This window comes from Drosophila pseudoobscura, chromosome 3 (genome assembly GCF_009870125.1).
Source record: "Drosophila pseudoobscura strain MV-25-SWS-2005 chromosome 3, UCI_Dpse_MV25, whole genome shotgun sequence".
Lineage (NCBI taxonomy): Eukaryota > Metazoa > Arthropoda > Insecta > Diptera > Drosophilidae > Drosophila > Drosophila pseudoobscura.
Window position 1 is genome coordinate 17,230,735 of NC_046680.1, and position 21,254 is coordinate 17,251,988.

Sequence of the window (21,254 nt, forward strand, 5' to 3'; positions counted from 1 at the left end):
TTTACTCTGTCAAACTATAGTTTGACACATTTTAATAAATTAATAGATGTCTTAATGTTAATTTTTCAATGTTTGAATGTGCTCGCTGCGCCCCTGAGATTCCATGAGAAAAGCATCAGAAGAGAAGCAAATGACGCGCTCGGCCTACGATGTGCAACGGGACTTTGGTCTAAGCAGCGCCCTGCGCTCGGAAATCATTTGGGACTCGTACGTACATAGGATTATGCAATTGCATAGAACATCTTAATTACTCATGCTCTCCGCATTCCCCAAAGACTAGCCCCAGATCAGGCTGGAGTGCTAAAGCAAAAGATCAAAAATCTGATCCTAAATAATGAGGCCAAAACCAGCAGGAAGGTGGCCAAGCAACGCCAGCAACTGTTCCGAAATGTGTGGCTACAGCGGAAGTACACGAACCGCACTCTGCTCTCGGCCATCATCTACGTGCTGGTCACGCCCGAAATGGATGCAGAGCTGGCCCTGCAGTCCACCACCTATAGCTGCCATCCTGTCTTCCGCACCCGCAAGTGCATGAAGGGCGAAAACAGCGAGGAATGTTGCATGATCTTCATCGACGAACACGGCCGGGTCTATGCCAATTGGGAGAAGTATGTCTTCGGAAATACCCTGCCCAAGGGCATGATGATAGCTCCAAGTCGTGGCATTTACACCTTCACCAACGACGAGGATCCTGGAGTTCAGCTAATGGTGTATCCCACGCCAGCGTCTGGAGCGCGGCACAAAATCCTCAATATCGGCGACAAGGTGGCGACTGTTGGTAGCCTTGTGGCAGGTGTCCCCCTGGCTGCCGCCTTGGCGGTTCCCGTCGGCGGACCCATCGTTCTGGCCGCCACTGCTGTGGGCGTTGCAACGGCAGCCTATAGCACCCTGCGCTCGGCCCACCGCCTTTACGATCGTGTGCGACATGGTCAGTCCACTTCCATCACGGACAGCGAAGCTCGGGGCCAATGGCTAGGCGTGGCCGGTGGTGTGGTTGGCCTGGGAGCCACCGGAGCTACCCGACTTATGTCCAGAGTGGCCGCAGCCGACACCGAAGTGAACTGTGCCGCTCAGTTCGCCGTGAAGGGCATCAATGTGTCTTCCATTGTCATATCCGGCACGGGTGTGGCCAACGGTGTGTACGACCTATATTTGAAAGTTGGCGACGATCAGACCTTGTCCAAACTGGATATCCTGCAGATTGCCTCGAGCCTGGTTATATTCACGCACTCCATTAATAATCTCCGCATAGCTTCCAAAGTGACCAATAGATCAACGTTGATGCGCGCGCTGCGCGATCAAACCAGGTAAGAAATCAAAACCACATACTTATTCACTGTTACAGAGTTCGATTATCCTGCAGAAGAGTCGTTAGGCAAATCTCGCAAGAGTCCAGAAAGCTGCATAACGGCTCCGCCGGAGGAATGTTTGATATTGTGCGCACCTTTAATGATATACCATTCAAGGAGGCCTTGCTCAGCCTGCACAAGATCAATGCGCATCTTGCGCAAGGAGCTTCTGTGGTCGGTGCCCTGGGCGCCACTGTGCTGCCCAATATTGTGAGCCTGGGCAGCGGGGGACAGATGCGCCTGAATCTGGAAATGCTGGCCACTCAATTTGGCAGCAAATTTGTGGAGCACATCAGCAGTCCGGGCAACCTCGCGGACGTGCTAGACGCTTTGGCCCGGTACTTTAGCGATAAGGCGGTGCAGCTTTTTATGGAAATGACGCGTACCTTTGTGGAACAGAATATCGACTCGATTGACCGCACCCTGAACACGTTCGTCTCCACGGAGACGGTTCTCTATCGGATATTAATGCACTGCGTGCACACCTATGATAATTTTGCTGTGGATTTCCTTGAGCGCCATCGCCAGGACATCTTGGACGTAATCTCCAAGTACTTCCACTCCCTGCAGCCGCTCGACGAGGGGAACTCCAGCAAATATAAATGTGCTGTCTGCAAGGGAACGTACTATATAAGTGCTTTGTGATTCCTTAAATCGTTCGGCTATTTGTCTGTCTGTAAATGGAAATGTGATCATAAGAAGAGTTTTATGTATTATGTCGTTCACTGTAAAAGTTCCTTGTCTTATTTTGGTCTTAAAAACTAAATATAAATCTTTTTAAATAAATGTAAATGTATGCAAATTAAAGTGTGCCACTTAATTAATTTGAGCCGATCGGATCGGAATTTATATAAATTGAGGTCTATGTTGATCAAAAAATCAAGTTTTGTTAGCAATTTGTGTTGTGTCTGGCTCTGTTTTGTATAGCGATCCCATTCAAATTTCATTTCAATGTAAATCACACGAAAGATACACATTTGTGGCCATAAATTGTGTCAATCTCTCGATTAGTCGAGGAAGTGATGATAGGTATTGGAATAAAGCATGTAGATACAGATACAAACAAATCTTTGATTATCTATAATTAGTAGGTCCCACAACAGTCCCACAAATACGTTAGGACAACATGCGAATGAAATATTTTAACAAAACATTTCACTCAGCGCTCATTCGATGAAGATTTCATGATTTTTTAACCCCATTCTTCTTAGCCTTCACTTCCTTCTGCCCCAAAGGAAGGCATCAAATTTCCATTATTTCCTCAACTGCACACCTTTCATAAACTCTTTTCTTAGTACGAATACTTCCTTCATTGACATTTTCCTCTGTGGTTCTACTTCCAATTTTCCTGATCAACCCATAACCCTCTTCTCCACATGTGGCGCCCCTTCTGCCTTGAACAGGAACTGTCACTGGGGGGTCAATAGAAGTGCACAAAAGCGATAATTTGATTTGATTTCCATAAGGGGTAGACGACGCATTGCGTGGAAAGCGCTTCAGACTGCAATCAAATCAGTTCACATTAATTAAAAACTCAAAAGAAGCGAAAAGAAAGCAAAACACGAACGGAAAATGCACTGCAATGTGTGTACAAAGGCAACAAAACAATGGAAAGTGCTTCAGCTCAAGTGGAAAACAAAAGCTAAACGGGAAAAAGCAGACTGCCAGGCCAGGCCAGGACAGGCCAGGCCAGCCCAGCCACCATTCCCTTCCCTCCCTCTGAAAATCCCCCGATCAAAACCCCTTTTGAGGGGGTTGAAAATGTGAGTCTCGAGTGCGAGTGCGAGTGCGAGTGCGGCGGCGTCGGCGTCGGCGGCGGCGGCAACAGCAGCTGCACAGGGGAAGGGACAGGACAGAACAGCGACTGGATGTGGCACGTGGCGCAGGCGCAGTCGTCGCTGCAGGGCGAGGACCGGGGACCAGGCTGGTAAGCTGTTACATCACGCGGACTGTCCCTGTAATACAGTTACAACCTGAGATTGATGGCCCTAGCCAGACGAGAGAGATGAGCGACAGGGATGAGGAGTGACAGACTGTGATGAATTGGGCTGCCTGCCCCCCTGGCGGTACGAGTACGAGTATTCCCTCTCCCTATGCCATTTTTTGCCGTTCGATCTTTGTTCGGGATGCTAATGACGATCCTTTGGCTGTCGGCATGCATTAGCCTCATATTTCTATTCGGCATATCTGATTTTTTTTGTTGCCCAGCAATTTTACACTAAATCAGGCAATTTTTTACCCAATTCTGCGATCCTTTGTTTCCATTTGACACTTTTCGGATAGATTGGCAAAAAAAAAACACGGGGAAAAATAGCGTAGATACAGAAAGAGAGAATTAAGAGGTTTACGACGCATTGGAAATCGTTTTGCGGTTTATGTGTTCTCGTTTTAATGCGATTTAGAATTCCGGGTCATTTCTGGTAATTCCATTCTGGCCTATCCCTAGGGATCGGGATCCCTATACCTATCCCCAACAGAGTGACACATTACCAGCAGCTGTTAAAGTTCTGCAGGCGCACAGCACGCGACAGTTGTTCGTGTCGGGCGCTGCCGCTCTTTCACGTTTTCTTCGACTTTCGTCCTGCTGTGCGCCTTGTGGGAAAATTCAGCAGCTTGGTGCAACATGAGGTCGTCCTAATCGATTGGGTATTTGGGTAGTTTCTGGAGGAAACTCCCGGCCAGAGACAGACAACGCTGCACTGCCGACCTGGCTCTAACTGAAGCGCAAAGATCGTTGATCCATTTTGCACGCACTGCTGCCTCGAAACTGAAATCGAACTGCACTCAACACTCGGGCACACGCAAGTAGAAACACACACCCGCGGACATGCGTGCCAATCAAAATGATGATGTGAAAATATTTGTTCATTGGGCATGTCGTTTTCATTTCAGTCCTAATGGCTCCATCTCGCATCACATCTCCCATCAACAGCTCTCGACTCTTGGCAACAGGTGAGCCCGGAGTCGGAGTCGGCCCGAAATTTCTTTGGCCCTAATTGTCATGGGCCACTGAAGCGCAACGCCCGAAAGCCGATCTTAATGTTGATTATCCGACGAATGTGTGTAATTTTTGTGAAATTAATATCCGGTCGGTCCGACCTTGGGTCTTCCATCTCTCCTTCCCCCATCCCCTTACCAAACTCTCCTTCATCTTTGCCACAGCGTTTTCCTTTAATTATATTTAAAAGCATTTATCAGCCCGGAGAAAACGGGCCAAAGAATAAGAACAACTGTGTCAACATATGTTCTCCCCTCGCCTCGATTTTATTCACCGTCTGTCGCATGCTATCTTTTGTGTCGCAGATACTCGTACAAAAAGATACAAAATTAGTACCTACATACTGCAAGCGCAGCTCTTGTTCGGAGACATTCGAAATTCGGCTGTTGAAATTCGCTTCTGGGACGCCCTCAAAATGTGGGCCTCTTTAGCTCAGTGGCAGAGCACTGGTCTTGTAAACCAGGGGTCGTGAGTTCAATCCTCACAGGAGGCATTTCCCAAGATTCCGCGCTCCCATCCCCATTACCATACCATCACATGTATCTGATGGGATGGTGGGAGTCGCGCGAGTGCTTTTTTGCACATGTTTGACTAATGGAAAGATAAGATACCTTTCGAAAGTAATGTCTGTCAATGGTAGAGGATTAGTTATATTATGTATCCCTGCTATTCGATTCATAGAAGTGTCTTGGGAAATCTTTAAAGGTATTGAAAAGCGGCTGAAGCCCCTCCGTTTAAAGATCCTTTGTGCTACCGTGACAATCCTCTTCCTTCCGTCAGCTTCTTTATTACCTCTAGCTCATTCCATTTGTCTGTTCCATCCACGGATCGAGTGGTGCACCTGTCCCACTAGTCGAAGGACTTTCAAGCGTTCCAGATATGCGCTCGAGTTCCGCTCTCATTCGTGCTCGGTTAATACCCAAATTGCAGTTAGTGACACAATTTATGTTGTCTCGCGATCTTCGAAATGCTCCATGGACACGCACACCTCGGGAGTGGGGAAGGGGAACGGGAACGGGAGCAGGGTAGAAGAGACACGAAACATGTCTCCAGGTAGCTGCAGAGCAGAGTGTTTTCTTTATGGCTTTTCATTTGTGGCATAAATTCAGTTTTAATTGAGGTTACAACTGGGCTACTTGTTTGGGGATCGAAATTCCATCCACTTGGCATAAATTACAGCATACAAAACCCGACCCCTCCCTCGCCTACCGCCAGAGTCGTCTCCGTTCTGTTTTCAAGTGCCACACAAATGTTCGAATTTATTATGTTTGCTGTGGCCTTTGCCCCCGCAATCTCGTTCTGGGAATCCGAGAGTGGAAACCCAAAGCAGGTCGAGTTTTTCCAGGCACTTGCGGTCTTCTCTTTTTCCCTTTTTTGTTGATGTTTTCCTTCGCTTGGGATGGAAATGGAAAACCATAAAAAGTGTAGCCATGTATAACTGACAGCGACAAGTGATTTTCCTTTGTTTTCCCTCCACTTCTTCTTCTTTTTTATGGAGAGGAAGTGTTGTTTCTTTGGTTAAATTATTTTTGGCAGGCAGCAAATACCTCTTCGATTCGAATCTCCATTCTGGCTGGCCGACAAAGTCTCTTCTTTCTATCGACCGCTGGAGAAACGAAAGACTGAAGCGACGAACGCTTATGGTAATGAGCTAACAGTTTTTGGTCTATTTTGTAATACGAGACCCATAGACCCCGGTCCAGCGGCACAACGGTAAAGCACATTTCACTCTCCAGCTTTTTGGTATACAACACTCGTATCCATATTTTGCGATGGGCTGGCCCGCACTTTTGTCGGGTTGTTTTGATTTATAGCCAGACGGGGCCGCACATTAGCTAATCGAAACGATATCAACTCGAAAAAGTTTCGCAATTAGTAGGGTCGTGTGGAATGGTGGGGTGGGGTGGGATGTCGAGCACTTTAAGCGCGTGAGAGGCGCATGCGTAATCCTTTTTTTTCCTTTTTTTTTCATTTGTATAATTTTGATTTATGTGTGCTCTTGAATTTTGGTTGTTGTGTTTCTATTTTGGGCTACATTTAATGGATGGAAATACAATCAACGCCAGCAGCAACAGCAACCCCTACACACCACGATCCCACCCTATCATATCAGATCCCATCGTGTCCTATCCCTCGCACCGGGTGAAGGGGTTCTTCGGGATTGTTGTGATCATTTTAATTGACTTTGCGCACGAGCGCATTCACTGGAGCGTTGCACACTGACGAGAGATAAGAGTGAGTGCACCACCATGTGTCCGCCTGGCGATGACGCAACTGGAGCGGCAGGCAAATGAGCAAGGCAATCCCAAGATGCGGCAGTGCAGTCGTAAAAATCTCGGATGCTGCAGCAGCGCAGCCGCGACAGCTGTCAAAATATCCAAGACACCCACAAGAGAAGAGCAAGAGCCAAGGCGAGGCGAGGGAGTGGGGTTCAATGCACTGGAACTCTATTAACCATTATAATCACCATCGGGTCGCGTCTGGCCCAATAAATCCACAGACACACAGCCCAGTGCACTTCGCTCTCTCCCTGTCGCGCTCGCGCTCTCTCTCGCGCTCTCCCTCTCAGCACAAAATCATCCACCCAGGCGAACGCCGAGAGAGAAGAGGAGAGTTAGCTCAAACGAAAAATCTGACTCGTAGAGCGGGAATTATAAACACGAGTATCTACAAACATGATCATATTAATAGGTACACACACCAACGTAAACTTTAAAATAACAGAAAAGGGTTTTATTCAATATTTTAAATTTCAAATTAGCTCTCACTTATTATATATAAAAGAAAAGAGATCCATTTGTACTTCATAGTCAATGTCAGGCTGATCACTTCAAGTATTTTTATGAAAAAAGTTTGTAAACTGATTATCATTTCTTTTTTGTATAGTTAGTATTTACTAGTTGGCATCATGTCTTATAGAGTAACTAGGCCAATTTCAAACTTTAATTGTTTGGCCCTCAAAAATCTTTAGCAAAAGTTTGCCTCATGGATATATTTTTTTTTAAACATAAATATTCTGTACCATAAGAAAGAAAAAAAAGAGAAAATACTAATAATTTGTTTATTTTTAGACTGTAGATAAAAAAATAGTTCTTAAATGGCCAAAAAGACAAGAGTTTCGAAATTATTCACCTTGTATTTACGTATTATATTGATAAAAATCGATAAAAACTCTGGTATTCTGCAGTTTCCATGTCTCATTTATTTGTCGCGGTACTGCCACCAATTGACATTTTTAAAACTTAAAGTACGATAAAACTGATTATAACTGAAAAATTTCAAGGTGTACCTATTAATATGATCATGTGTGTACGTACCTTATTCCACCACCAGAGAGTAAATGTGCGCCTGCGTTCGCTGCGCTACTGATCAAGCCATGAAATTCAGTCTTAAAACAGACGCGACCAACAACGTTGTGGCTCTCGCTCTTCGTGGTATATCGTTTCGCTTCGTTTCGTTTCGTGCTGTCGGCTGCGCCTGCGCCTGCGCGACTTTTGAACCTTCTTCAATCAGCAATCCAGTGGTAGAGCGAGAGAAGGAGAGACAACTAACTCCTACGCCTGCGCCGCTGTCTATGTGTGTGAGTGTGTTTGTTCAGTTATTTCAAGAGTAAATTTCCTGTGTCCGCCCGGAGGAAGGCTCTATAAACAAAGGAAACACAGTCTTAATTCAACGGAAAACCAACGGAAATAATTAAGCGAAAAAATTAAAAATATAATTAACAACAAATCTGTGCCGCTCGCTTTTTAGTGACGGTCGCAATGCGGTTTTAAATGCCTATCCAAGCCGAAACCAAACAATCGGCCTAAACATCGACATCATTGATTTATGTCTCAAGTGTAAATAATTGGCACAAAAGACCAAATTGAGGCTTTCCTCCCTGCCCTGCCCGGCCATGCCCTGCCCTGCCATGTCCCATTCCATCGCCAATCAAATGCAATGAAATGAAATGTTTCCATTGACTCTTGTGCACATTTGAGAGCGCTTCCATTGTTCGGTTATTGGTTAAGCCCCTGCCGATCCGATCCGTGCTCCGAAACAGTTTCCAACAATCGTCGAAATCACTTGCTGAAATCGAAAGGTTCATCATCGAATCAATTGTCGCTGGCTTAGTGCATTCTAAATACTCGTACAGTGCAAACAAACCTCAGCGCCAAACGAGGTCGTCACAGCAATAATAATGATGATGGAGCAATTTTCCCCCGGCGTATTGGGGCCTCTGCTGGAAGGCCACTCCTCCCAAAGATCTTCTATTGGCACCTGCCTTACATAATCCCCTCTACTCTCCGTGAATGGTTCTGTTCTGATATCTGAATATTTATGGTGGAGGGACTTTCAGATCTGCCACCTTATCATAACAAAAGAGTTGGAGAAAATTGAAATCTCATAAATAAATTACTTGGCTGGCGTCGGTCGGGTTGGCCATTAAAACACGATTTGCCTTCTTGACGTGGCTTAGATAAGCGGCAAACAGTCGGACGGCAATCAAGTTCAAAGTTTCTCGCAAAAACTGATTCACTGATGAGGTTGGAGCCTCTATTGGCATTCCTAAGCAGCGGCAATCAATCAGTCAAATATGTATGAGTCGCCGTCGGAGTATCCGATCTCTGACCATATAATTACATATGAAGTCTCTGCGGTTGGATCACGATCTCAGGTTCTGTCTGAAACGTTCTGTTCCGTTCCGATCTCTGGGTTCTAGTGGATTCGGGGTAAATGCAGTGGCAGGTTCTCCTGTATCCATTCCTCCCTGCATCTCGGATTTGTCATTAATTTTAATTAGATATTTCCTTTTGGGAATCGTTGAATGCATTTGAATAACAATTGTTCGCTCTAACCGAATTGTGTGTTTCTATTTCCATTTCTTCATTGAAATTCGAGACCAAACCCTTTATCGACTTGACAGGATGTCTAGGCCGGCTCTCTGGAGAGGTTTATTTACATATTCTTCGGAATCTTCTGCTGGTTTGCCTTTGACTTTTGTCTGCTTTTTGATGTTTTCAATGCTAACAACCTAATCAAAGTTTGGTTGTGTTTTAGGTATTTGTTGATATGTAAATTTGTGGATGGCTGTATTTTATTTTTATGTGGGCTTCAGGTCGTGTCTGTGCGTGGACGAAGATGCAACAGGGGACTGTGTGCCGCCTTTTGTTTTTGGCTACTCGACTCGTAACTGGGAATAGAAAGCCCCAGATTTGAGATAACTTTGCATACATCTTCATGCTGTGTGTGTGCGTAATATCTCTAACTGTTTCGGCTTGGGGTTTCACTTTCATTCAGCCGAGAAGCTGTAACAATTAAAATGAGAGTAGCCAGTCTCCATTCCAAAAATAAACCAAGCCAAGCCATTGATTTCGAATTCGCTTTCGTTGCGATATGAACGTATTTCCGATCAGCAGATCAGGCCAGGCTAGGCCATGGGCAATTTGCACTTTCCTAGCCTCCGATCTGAGTCTGGTATTAAGCCGACTTTCTAGAATTGATTTGCATAGATGATTTGTCCAGTGCGGAGACTTTCACGACCCCAATCTGCACTGCCAGCCAGCAGAGAGTTGAGCAGCTGACATTCTAACTGTGAGCGAGCGATATTCACTCAGACATTTACTAGTATACGAGAATAATTGCCCACTGAAATGATGGGCAATTATCAGCTGACATGACGGCAACAGCTGCACAACAAACAACTAGTACGGTACTCCTTCAATGGAAAGAACAAAGGAAACCTACCTGTTTTCTTGTTTTAAGGAGTACGAGAAAAAAGAGCAAAATTTGTAGAATGCTGTTTTATCCGCTTAGTGTTCCAAGTGTAAGCTTCACTGTGCATTCGATTTTCAAGTCGAATTTAGCGAATTCTCACAAAACAAAGAATGCCCACCGCAGTACGAGCATTCCACGATAAAGAGAGGCTTCACTGTACGCGTTATGAACACGTTCACCTACTTACAAGCATTAACCCTCCTATAATAGCAATCAATTGAAGACCTGAGCAACAAAGAATTCTGGTATCAGCAGGTACTGAGTATAAGAACAACATAGCAAGTGAGGAAGCCAACGACCTCTAAGGCAATGCCACTCAAAGAGATAACTCTTCTAGCCCAACATAAGCCCCGAAAACAACAACAAAATCTCCGTATTTATGTCAAGTACATTAAGCTTATTCTCAGCCAGATGCCGGTCTCCAGTATGATCTTTACTGGTCCATTTCGTAGGCTATGTACCAGGCAGCCTCCGAGTGTGATTAAAATTATCAATGCCGCGGCCTGCCTTAGTGACACTTGTTCACATATGTGTAAACGACAAGCCATGCCAATTGTTGGGTACATTTGTATCTGCGAATGTGTGTGAAACGATACAAATATCAGCTCATAAATTACTTAAACACATACCATACCCAGCGGGGACGCAGGTGTTTTGTTTGGAAACTACGACCGAGCAGGGTTAAGGTTTCAAAGAAAACCCCAATAAAACAAAAAAGCAAAACAACCTTTTTTCGTCATTGCCCCCTTGGGGCCAAATGTTTATTCATAAAGGTTGTTAATAACTGAATTAAGCTAATTTTAATAATTATATGGACCTTGCTGACAATTTGCAACCCATGAAATACATTCAAAATTAGCGTAAATATATTTTAAATGAAAATAAAAAGAAAATTGGCAGTTGCCTCCTGTGAGGATTGAACTCACGACCCCTGGTTTACAAGACCAGTGCTCTGCCACTGAGCTAAAGAGGCCTCTGCTTGACGGGCGTCCGATGGCCCATAGCATTTACGCGCTAACAGAATGCTTCTTAACAGAATTCTGGAAAAGCTTAACAGAGACCATACGATGTATGTAAATAAAGTGTTAAGTTTGCTGGAGCTCTCAGGGCGATTCTTCATTTGCATTAAGCCAAGCGTCACAGCATTAAATCGAGTTTTTTATATAAATGTACGTGCTATAGTATACACATACTATTGTTAGAACCAGGTGTCATCTCCATTTAAGCAATTGAGCAATTTAATTTGCATTGTTCCACAAGCTGCGGGGGCGAACACTGGCTGGCACTGAGCTCATCTCGCAACAATTTTGTAGGCGCGTTCGAAACTAAATAAACAGGCTTGGGGCCCAACAGAAGAAGTGGCGTGGCAAGATACGCCTTCTAAATACATTAGAGAATGTGTATAGAGAGAAGAGGGGAGATTTTGTAAATTGGATTTTGATTTTGTTTCTCTACATCGGATTTTCATATGTACAAGTTCTATTGGATGTGTGGGAAGTGTGTGTTTTAAAAACCCATAATAATATTAATGACAAGACTGACATCTCAACGGCATGCATATGATATGGACCTATAGAGAGCCAGGCAGGCATCGAATACTGATTGAGATCTCTGCTGATTGGAATTTATGATCTGCAACAGAATCGCAGTTAGAGTCAACGTCTCCGATCCCGTGGAGACCTTGGCCGACAAGTTAGGCGACATGAGATTCCGCTGGAATCTAGACACAAATGATACACGGGAAAAACGGAATAAACGTGTCATCGTTTTGTGGTTTTTGGGTCATTTGGTGTGTGCGTTAAGCCAAAGCGGAGCACCCAACGGCACGTCCAATGGCTGATAAAGTCGCATGGGATCTCTCGACTAGACCGAAATTCGGATTCGAACAAGTTTCACTTGCCACCTCGACCTGCCACTTGCTACTTGCCACTGTCCAGTGGACATCGTTCCAGTTGCTTGGCCATCATCATCATCGTCATCGTGGAAAATGCAATTTGCAACTTGAATTTAAGAGTACAGTCCGGGTAGTACGTATCACAATTTGCAGCTTGTTCTTGGCTTGAAACATTGTTTCGGTACCTTGAGCCAAATTGCTTCATAAACTTGGCTTTTTGTCATGTTTCTATGGCTGTCTCCCTCTTTGGGTTACAGTCGGACGCCGGAAACGTGCGAAACGTAAATGTAGACTAATGGAAATGATTATAGAGCTGACTGTACTTCAAACGATAGAGATGGACTCGTGAGGGGATCGTGTAGATCTTGAGGGAATTTTAAACAATATTGATCCGAGTCGCTAGTTCACAAATGCTCTGCTGTTCGAATATGTTCTCCGCCCTGTCGTATCCTTTACAGCTCACGTAACCATCTCCATTAACTTAATTATTAGGCACTTGTACTTGTTCTTGCCCTGGTTGCGCTTCAGTGGCTTCAGCGCCCACATGCACGAGGCCTGGGAAACACCTCTGCCCGAGCTGGCAGTCGCTGCACTTGCTCTCGTTCTTATTAAATGGGAGAGAAGACAAAAGGAGAACCCTTCAAAGTTGGCCACGCAAATTCAAGAATAATAATTACATGCATATAAGGTAGCTCCCAATGGCTGTGTCTGCATATAGAATACTCGTAGTTGAACGATCTTCATGCCTGACAGACTTTTCCCACAGCCACCACAGTAACCGACACTGCTGCAATTTGGCGATAGTTTACCTGCCAGATACCCCTGGCGTATTCTTGCTAGATTCCTCTTAGATCCCCTTAATTTCAGCTCATTAGCAAAGCGATCTAACAAACTTCAGCCAGCGACAGATCCGAATCCGACTGCTAATGTGCGAGTACTCGGCGGGGCTTTCGTTCAGGCCAGATCTAGCCCATAATTAGACACTAAAGCGGAATTAGATTAATGATAGGCCCACATTGGGTGAGCTAACCAAAACAACTCAGCCCCACTCCTCTCGCCGCGGCTTTTCCCAGGTAGTTCCTGTCCCAGCACGCAATCCCAGAGATAGGCCCCAAAAGACAGACCCAGACAACATGCTGATGGAGGTCTTAGCTAAATTTTGTAGAACGCTGCTCGAAGCGTTGCCAGCATGATGATTATTCCCCAAGACTAATGACTTACTTGCTCCCAAGCAAAATATTACAATGTCAAAGTGATGTTATTAGATAAAGATGATACGGATACAAGAGACTGAGCAGAGGAAGCTGCACACTTGGCTTTAAGTACTAGTAAATTCTGAATAGAACAGAAAACAGAAAAAGACAGAAAACTAGAAAAAGGAGCAAAAAGTTTGCTGACAAGGCCAACAACACGCGGTGTTCCCAAGCGGTCCCCCATCTAAGTACTAACCGCGCCCGACGCTGCTTAATTTCGGTGATCGGACGAGAACCGATGTATTCAGCGTAGTATGGTCGTTGGCGAAAGTCGTCCGCTGGAACTTCAATTATAAGCCACAAAAGCTCACTTTTCGAGAGCTTTTTCAACGAAAGTTTTACCCATTTGTTCTAGGTCGGTGGGTGGTCTTGTTCTTCACACTGTTTTCCATAGAACTCGTTTTTCTACCGCTTTAGAGGCCAATAAAAGCCGAGATAACGGTGTTTGGCAAGCCCTTTGCTCCATTCGTATGAGATACATTTTCTACGAGTATGTCACCAGTATCTATGACAATTGCATCCGCCGTGCAGGCCATGTACGCGTATGAATGGAAGGGCTTTGTCTTCCGAAGCCGACAAAGGCAAAATAAACAAGTGAAAACCCATACAGGGAAGAGTGAAAAAGAGTTGCCGTTGTCTTTGCCGGCACATTAAGTAATGTGATCTATGCAACCTCATCTGTGAGATTGTATCTCCCAGAGCGTCTATCTTGCGGCTGTGCGAATCTGCATATCGAATGCATTTCTTTGTTGTGCCCTGCCACTGCCACTGCCACCACCGAAAGTGCGTCCACAGCAACACCAGAGCTCATTTGCATATGATGAACATTTCTTTCCGCCACTCTCCCCTCGTACTCGCAATATGAATGATATGATGGAACGAAATCTTGACACATGGGAGGAAGGAAGGTTCTTTTTCTCGCCTAATTAAACTGGCTTCACCGAATCGTAAATGTAACGTGCCAAAGTTGTTAAGAGCAGCGAACCGAAAATTGCACAAGCACACACACGAGAACCCTACCCCACAAGAGTGGAGTGTTCCGACTAAAAGGTACCCTCTAACTAGTGAGATTTGAAAAATGATTTGAAGGGAAACGAAACTCCTCTGGCCAGAGGTATACAGAATGAATACTCGTATGCAAATACAGATTATTGGGAAACAGAAAGCTGTCATAGGTTCTGGGCTATATCTTTGGCCATATCTTATCTTTATATTTTAGTATACCCTCATATGCCATAATATTGAGGGGCTTAACAAGCAGATACACATACATGTATACATGTATGTATGTATCTGTCTGGCAATTGTTTTTGTCTTGCGAAGCGGAACGCAAATTAAAGTGACTTTGAGGAGGCTACAGCCTGGGCCTGTCTGGTGGGGCTGTCCACTTGCCAGGCGAAAAGTTCAAAGTGCACTCACAGATACATCACTGTCAACTTACCCAACCCAAACACACTGCACTACCATCCAGCATGCCACTTAATGTTGCTCTCTTGTGTCTCTCTTTTGCAGTGCTGAGCTGAGCGATTTCCATCATGGACACCGGAAGTGTGGTTAGCGAACCGATTTCCGCGCATCATCGCGCGTTTGCCAAACAGAAATCCGCCTCCATGGTAAGTTCATTCGATTGCAGAAACTGAAACAGAAAGCTATGCAAGCCACGACGATTGTGTAAGGCCACATTATAGAAATAGACAGAAACATGCTGGTACTCGTATGTTTACACATAATTAATGCAACATCTATCGCTTGTTGCCTCCACTGCTCCTGCCCTGCCCCATTGTCTGATTCGATTATATAAGAGCGCCAAATGCTATCCACGCTAATTAGATGTTGACACGCACATCCCATCCCCATCACCATCCCAGACAAACATCGACCACTAGGCAGATACATAGACCGTACTCGTACTAAGCGGACTATACGTACATTCGGGGGTACTTTGCATTGTTTCACGCTAGAAAGTTGTCGAAAATGAAATTCGCAAATAGCCAACGATAAATCAAAGCTACAAGCAAGCAAATACCAGACGAAATATAGCGTAGCAGAGGGATATTGATATTCAATTCGAAGTCTTAGATACCCTTGCAGGTCCCACCGCACTCCACCAAAAGTAACCCTCGCCAAGAAATAAATGCCAGCTAATAAAGAGTTGAAAACTCGGAAAGATTGAAATGGCAGAGCCCCAAAACACAAACAGTTTTCGACAATTAATTGCAAATGCATTTGAATGCATTTTTAAGCAACACTTTCACGCGGCCCACAACAATGCAAAGTCATTCATTCCGATGCAACCTAAGAGTTGCATTCAACCGATTGGGCGTTCGAGTATCTAAATATTTTACCAGACACGAGTATTACATATGTGTGAAATACTGCATACTGCACCCCCCGCCCAGTGAGGTGAGTGGAATGAATAAGTGTGTGAAAAGTGAAATTATGATTCAATAGATGTAGCATATTTATGAAACAAGAGAATTCCCTGTGATCATATCCTAGGAAGTGAAGTTTTGAGTTTCGCCAAGCTGGAAAGGGTCAAAGTGTTGGGAAAGTGTAGCCTATGAACCCATAGATCTTTAACATCTGGGTTCAGTACACTCACTCACCTCTCTCATATGTTGGAGATATTTTATTTTTGTGGTGCAATGGGGAGAGGAATATTCACAAATGATTTCTGCTTAGCAATTTAGTGGAAAGAAGTCGGACAGACGCCACAATGGAACTTTCACTCGCAGCGAAAAGATTGAAAGCAAGAGTGAGTGACGAATACTCGTATGTTTTTTTTTTTTTTGTTTTGTCTGCGTTCGAGCATCGGACATCAGCATCCACATCGATGCGACTCATTAACCGGCAGGTGTTTAGTCAAGGGGTGTTGGAGAGGCTGCCGTAGCAATAATACTGTATCTATAAATAGTGCCAGTAAATTGGCCATAACAAATGGCTGAACAAATAGTTTGCATTGCCCAAATATTGAGTAACGCAACGCGACTGGTAGGGAAAACCAGCATAGTACACTCTTCGAAGACCTTCCACAAGCCGCACCCCAAAGTCGGGCTGCATTTCACACCCTTCTTGACGACAGACACAGATCCCTACCATTCCAACGGTCAATTAATTCCTTCCGCAAAATTACATCAATTACTCAACGGCATGGAGGAAAAGAGCCCTGCCCGCATTTGATATTTGAAACTCTCTTTTAATATATGCAAATTTATTTATGATCTGAATGAAAAGTCAAGAAATTTTATAGCCCAATCCGCTGTACGAAGAAGTTCTCACGTTCTCCCTCTGGACTGGACAATGTCCAGTCTCGATTTCCTTCCCCTGCTTGTTATTAATTTTGTACAAATTTCTCAACAACTGCAACTTCCTCAAGCAATGGGTAAGGGTTGCCAGCGAGGGGTGAAAGGGAGCTTCAGTTATGTCAAGGCGGTGGTTGTTGCACTTAAGTGCAGCTGAGACAAGACTTTGTAACGGTTCTGTTCGGTTCGGTTCGGGGCTTATGGGGTGGTGTGCAAATTGTTTCATGTGGCAGGAGGAAGTACACACTGTGCAGCGTTATCCTGTGGGAACGAGATTAAAAACTGCAACTGAAAATGAAACATTCATTATTCCCACAAGATTTTTTATACCCGATAATCAAAATGAGTTTAGGGGTATATTAGATTTGTGTGTAATGCCCAGAAGAAAGGCTTTCCGACCAGATGAAGTCTTTATATTCTTGATCAGCATCAGTGGCCGAGTAGATTGGCCGAGGCCGACTGAAATGGCATTTCTACATGATTTTTACATGGAACATACACATTTATGAACATAGCTCGAAAAGCTTTCGTTGTGGCAGAGCAACAGGTTCCACCGACAGGCCCCAAAAGCCCCAAAAGCTCGAACAGCGTCAAAAGTTGGGGAGAAAGCGAATCTCACCTAATCAGCTGATTTGTCTGTAGTCCGGTTGCTGACGTTCTTTGTTTGTTAAAATTTTGTTTGTTTCTTTAAAATTGGCCATAAGATAAGTGTTTTTTGTAAACTACATATACCTGCAAAGATTTCGCGATTGCTAGGCATTACCGCTAAAAATTGTGCTGTGATAAATGTGATAAACGAGAGACTGACGCGAAACTCAAGCAACAACAAAAAGTGCTCAATTATCAGTAATTTACAATATTAGGAAACTTGATTCCATAAGCCAACCGATTAATTTTTAACTAGAAAAAGTTGTGTGCTTATATAACAAGTAAACAGAACAGAAGCCGAACACCGAATACTAAAACCGACCGAGCAAACCCCATTAGAACCGAAGCTCTGCTCGTCCCCATCGCACTGGGAAATTGAAAAAAATGCGAATCGTTGGCCGCAGTATGTTGTCAGCCCTCAAGCGGCTATCAGTCAGCCACCAGAATCAGACGATCTTGGCCAGAAGTAGCTCAGTCCGCAGTGCCCAGCGGAACCCAGAGTCGCAATCACAACGATCAGTCCATAGTCAATTCGGAACAATGAGTCTCCCGGAACGCAAGCCCTTCACGCCGGACTTCTTTTTCCGCCAAGTACGTAACCCGCATCTGACGCAACTGATGAAATTTCTCAGTCGAGATTAACCATCACCGCCAACAGCTGTTCGATGGGGAGAGCAGCACCTACAGCTACCTGCTGGCGGACCTGAAGACTGGCGAGGCCGTGATCATCGATCCCGTGCTGGAGCAGGCCAAGCGAGATGCCCAGCTGGTCAAGGAATTGGGCTTCAAGCTCAAATATGCCAGTGAGTGAGCTGGGGAAGGGGCACTCTTGTCACCTTGGCGATAATTTCATCATCCCACGCACGTATTTCAGTCAACACACACATGCACGCGGATCACATAACGGGCAGCGGCTGGCTCAGAGAGCTGACTGGCTGCCAGTCGGTGATTGCCGCCGCCAGCGGTGCCAAGGCGGACTGCCACTTGAAGGAGGGCGATCACGTTGATTTTGGGAGCCATGTCATTGATACTCTGGCCACTCCTGGACACACCAACGGCTGTATGAGCTACGTGATCAAGGAGCAGGGCTGCGTCTTCACTGGCGACACACTGCTTATACGCGGCTGCGGACGCACAGACTTCCAGGAGGGCAGCCCCAAGAATCTGTATGAAAATGTTCACAGCAAGATCTTTACGCTGCCCGATAACTATCGCATCTATCCGGCCCACGACTACAAGTGAGTTACAGGAAAGTGAAAATGAAGGGAAGATCGAGTGCTAACACTTTGATCCTTGCAGAGGACAACTAGAGAGCAGCGTGTGGGAGGAGAAGCGCTATAACCCCCGTCTGACCAAGGATCTGGAGGAGTTTATCAAAATCATGGAGAACCTTAATTTGCCATATCCCAAAAAGATAGATGCGTCGCTGCCCGCCAATCGAGAGTGTGGAGTCTACGATATACCCAAGGAGTAACCCACTCTAATTAGATCCTTATAAAGCCACTACAAGTGCATCTAAAAAAACATATTCGTATAGAACAATACTTCCAAGAAATTTGTAATCTATCAAAATATAAATAAATACTTTTGCAATCCATATTCAACCCAGATCTTAGACGTTACTCTAGAAACAGATCCTTTCCCATGAAGAAACGAATGTCAACTAATTTCTGTCACTTCTTCCTATTTTCACAGACCATTCTGAATCCGAAGGGTTGTGGCAGTGCTGCCAAGTACAGTCTCCACACGGCAGTGGCAGCCGAGAGCCATGAGGGCAGTCACACGACCACCCACAGCTCCTCCACCGGAAGACGGCGCAAGGGCGGCTCCCTGGGCGGAACGCTCTCATCCCGCTCCACGCGCAGCGAGTCAAAGGAGCTGCGTTCGGCTCTGCAGGATCGCGAGGCCGTCATCCAGAATCTGCGCATCCAGCTGTGTCTGGGGAAGCTGCCACGGCCCAGCGGACCGCCGCTGGACGATTCAGAGAAGCCGGCAGCCGAGCAAAAGCTGAGCCGACTGAAGTCCGAGGCGGAAAATAAACGCATCAAGATCAAGAACCTAAAGAGCGCCCTCGAGAAGCTAGACATCACAGAGTAAGCAATGAAAGCATATAAAAACGAAGAAGATTAAAGCTAATTCCCATCCCATTCTCTTCCGCCCTTAGCAACATCGACATACGCATCCGTCAGGCAGAGCTGGAGTATGCCCTCGGCCGGGAGGAGCTTCAGATGCTTTCCATAGTGGAGGAGGCTCGGGCCCTGCAGTCCAGGTTGGAGAAGTCCAAGCCGGAGGCCCAGACCCTCTACAATATTATTAGCTCTGGGGTATCGCTCAGCCTGCATGCGGTGCATGCGACGTCCGGACGATGGGCAGCCCAGCAGCGGGCCGATCAGCCGGGATTCTATGTGGAGTGGGCCCTGGAGGGCGACGGACTGTACAAGGGCGATCGCATTCTGGAGATCAACGGGCGACTGGTGACCAGCAAGACCAAAGAGGAGCTACAGAAGCATGTGGGCAACTCCGGAAAGTGCCAAATGGTGGTGCTGCGCAAGAAATCCCTCCCTATCCCCCAGAAGCAGCTCGACCAGGAGAAGGAGAACAACATGCGACTGCAGCATAGGATCTCTTACTTGGAGGAGCAGGTGAAAGAGCTGCAGACAGTCAAGGAGCAGCCACATCACCAGCAGCAGCAGCACCAACAGCACCAGCAGCTGCATCAGACACCTACCAACCAGTCGCAGCACGTGACCAGCATTAGTATCTCATCTCCCCCTTCGACACCGCCCGAGAAGCCGCTGATCTTCCAGCGGGGCAACTACATCACCACCCTGGTGGGCGGCAAGCCAATTGAACTGATGGGCGATGATAGCGCCCAGACGCCCGCGCATGTGACCAAGACCCTGATCAAGGAGAACACCCACATCGACCTGCGCGAGCGTCTTCCCCACATGTACTCCATGCCCTCCAAGTCGCTCTCCGCCTCGAAGATCTCCATCAACAGCGACTCCGCTTACATGCAGCACCACAGGCGCGAGAAGGAGCGTCACCGGGAGCGTCGGCCACGCGACCCCCTCCAGCAGCAACAGCAGCTCCACCGCGAGCATCTGATGAGCGCTCATGCACGCAGTGTGGAGCACCTCAACCAGTACAACGGGTATGTAAACAGAGAATTTCCGCTAGGTTCCATCCATACTAATACATCCATACATCTCTATGGTCTTCCCAGACTGGAACGTCGACGGGAAACGCCGCGCCAGAGCGAGGCGCAGACCCTGCGCACCCGCCTGCCCAGCGATATGAGGAGCGTCAAGTCCCTGGACTTTGACAGCGAGAACGAATCCAGAGCAGCGACAGAGACCCGCACAGTGCGACCGACGCCACCGAAGAAGCCCCTCCGCCTGTCGCTGCAGCGGGCCCAGAGCCTGCAGACCGTGGAACTGCACCCCGGCCACGACCTGGAACGGAAGCGGCCGATGAAACGGATGCATCACAACAATAACAACCACAACAAGAGCACAGCCTCGCCCACGGACGAGGGCCAGACGATGCTCATCGAGAGCTGCAGTCCGCTGCACACAGCCTCTCTGGGCAGGCACAAGCTCATCTAAGGGGTGGAAAACACCCCCCACGTAGTGTTAATGGAACTATCTTAACCCCCGACTGCTAGCAGATGGCAGTTGACACCAACAGGCGGACATGTGCAAAATTATAATTAGAATTACGTTTACCATTAGCAGTCTCTTGCGTAAATTGTTGGGAGGTTCACTTGTACTCTATATCGTAGTTGTTGTAGAGCTCGGTGTGCACTGTACTTACTTTCTACATCGATAAGTAGGGCTTGGCTATAGTCTTGTAGTATAAGCAGACCTGATAATTGAGAGATTATTGTATGATGATTTTATTAGCACAATTTAAACAGACATTAATGTAAATACACAAATAAACTTATTCATTTTATTTTGTGCTGAATTTATTTTGATTCGGGAAATTATAGCCACCAGTGACGGACCGGCCCCCACACAGTCGTAAATTTTATGTGACTCTTGATGCTGA

General features: G+C 46.0%; 3 protein-coding genes and 3 non-coding genes across 6 annotated transcripts; 4 read left to right on the forward strand and 2 right to left on the reverse strand.

Moving 5' to 3' along the window:
- The first annotated feature begins 30 nt into the window (after nt 1-30).
- On the forward strand, nt 31-2,151 carry LOC6898748 (uncharacterized). The gene is made up of 3 exons (XM_002138697.3): nt 31-207; nt 276-1,307; nt 1,364-2,151. The coding sequence occupies exons 1-3, from the start codon at nt 104-106 to the stop codon at nt 1,992-1,994; spliced, it is 1,767 nt and encodes a 588-aa protein (XP_002138733.2). The 5' UTR covers nt 31-103; the 3' UTR covers nt 1,995-2,151.
- Nucleotides 2,152-4,768: 2,617 nt separating this feature from the next.
- Nucleotides 4,769-4,840, forward strand: TRNAT-UGU (transfer RNA threonine (anticodon UGU)). Its single transcript has one exon. It is a non-coding gene; the product is annotated as a tRNA-Thr (tRNA).
- Nucleotides 4,841-7,713: 2,873 nt separating this feature from the next.
- sprt (PDZ domain-containing protein sprite) lies at nt 7,714-21,145 on the forward strand. The gene is made up of 5 exons (XM_002138698.4): nt 7,714-7,927; nt 14,764-14,864; nt 18,897-19,294; nt 19,366-20,355; nt 20,428-21,145. Exons 2-5 carry the CDS (start codon nt 14,787-14,789, stop codon nt 20,807-20,809), a joined length of 1,848 nt encoding a protein of 615 aa, XP_002138734.3. The 5' UTR covers nt 7,714-7,927; nt 14,764-14,786; the 3' UTR covers nt 20,810-21,145.
- Nucleotides 11,006-11,077, reverse strand: TRNAT-UGU (transfer RNA threonine (anticodon UGU)). The gene has a single exon. It is a non-coding gene; the product is annotated as a tRNA-Thr (tRNA).
- LOC6898751 (5S ribosomal RNA) lies at nt 13,399-13,517 on the reverse strand. Its single transcript, XR_053505.1, has one exon. It is a non-coding gene; the product is annotated as a 5S ribosomal RNA (ribosomal RNA).
- LOC15382869 (persulfide dioxygenase ETHE1, mitochondrial) lies at nt 17,153-18,805 on the forward strand. The gene is made up of 4 exons (XM_004444314.3): nt 17,153-17,792; nt 17,860-18,004; nt 18,076-18,439; nt 18,501-18,805. The coding sequence occupies exons 1-4, from the start codon at nt 17,586-17,588 to the stop codon at nt 18,673-18,675; spliced, it is 891 nt and encodes a 296-aa protein (XP_004444371.1). The 5' UTR covers nt 17,153-17,585; the 3' UTR covers nt 18,676-18,805.
- Nucleotides 21,146-21,254: the final 109 nt, after the last annotated feature.

Coding starts and splice junctions, on each gene's coding strand:
- LOC6898748 (XM_002138697.3), top strand. CDS start 104: ATGAGAAAAGCATCAGAAGAGAAGCAAATGACGCGCTCGGCCTACGAT. Junction 208..275: donor TCGGAAATCATTTGGGACTC/GTACGTACATAG, acceptor CATTCCCCAAAG/ACTAGCCCCAGATCAGGCTG. Junction 1,308..1,363: donor GCGCTGCGCGATCAAACCAG/GTAAGAAATCAA, acceptor ATTATCCTGCAG/AAGAGTCGTTAGGCAAATCT.
- sprt (XM_002138698.4), top strand. CDS start 14,787: ATGGACACCGGAAGTGTGGTTAGCGAACCGATTTCCGCGCATCATCGC. Junction 14,865..18,896: donor AACAGAAATCCGCCTCCATG/GTAAGTTCATTC, acceptor CTATTTTCACAG/ACCATTCTGAATCCGAAGGG. Junction 20,356..20,427: donor CACCTCAACCAGTACAACGG/GTATGTAAACAG, acceptor TGGTCTTCCCAG/ACTGGAACGTCGACGGGAAA.
- LOC15382869 (XM_004444314.3), top strand. CDS start 17,586: ATGCGAATCGTTGGCCGCAGTATGTTGTCAGCCCTCAAGCGGCTATCA. Junction 17,793..17,859: donor CGGACTTCTTTTTCCGCCAA/GTACGTAACCCG, acceptor CACCGCCAACAG/CTGTTCGATGGGGAGAGCAG. Junction 18,005..18,075: donor CTTCAAGCTCAAATATGCCA/GTGAGTGAGCTG, acceptor CACGTATTTCAG/TCAACACACACATGCACGCG.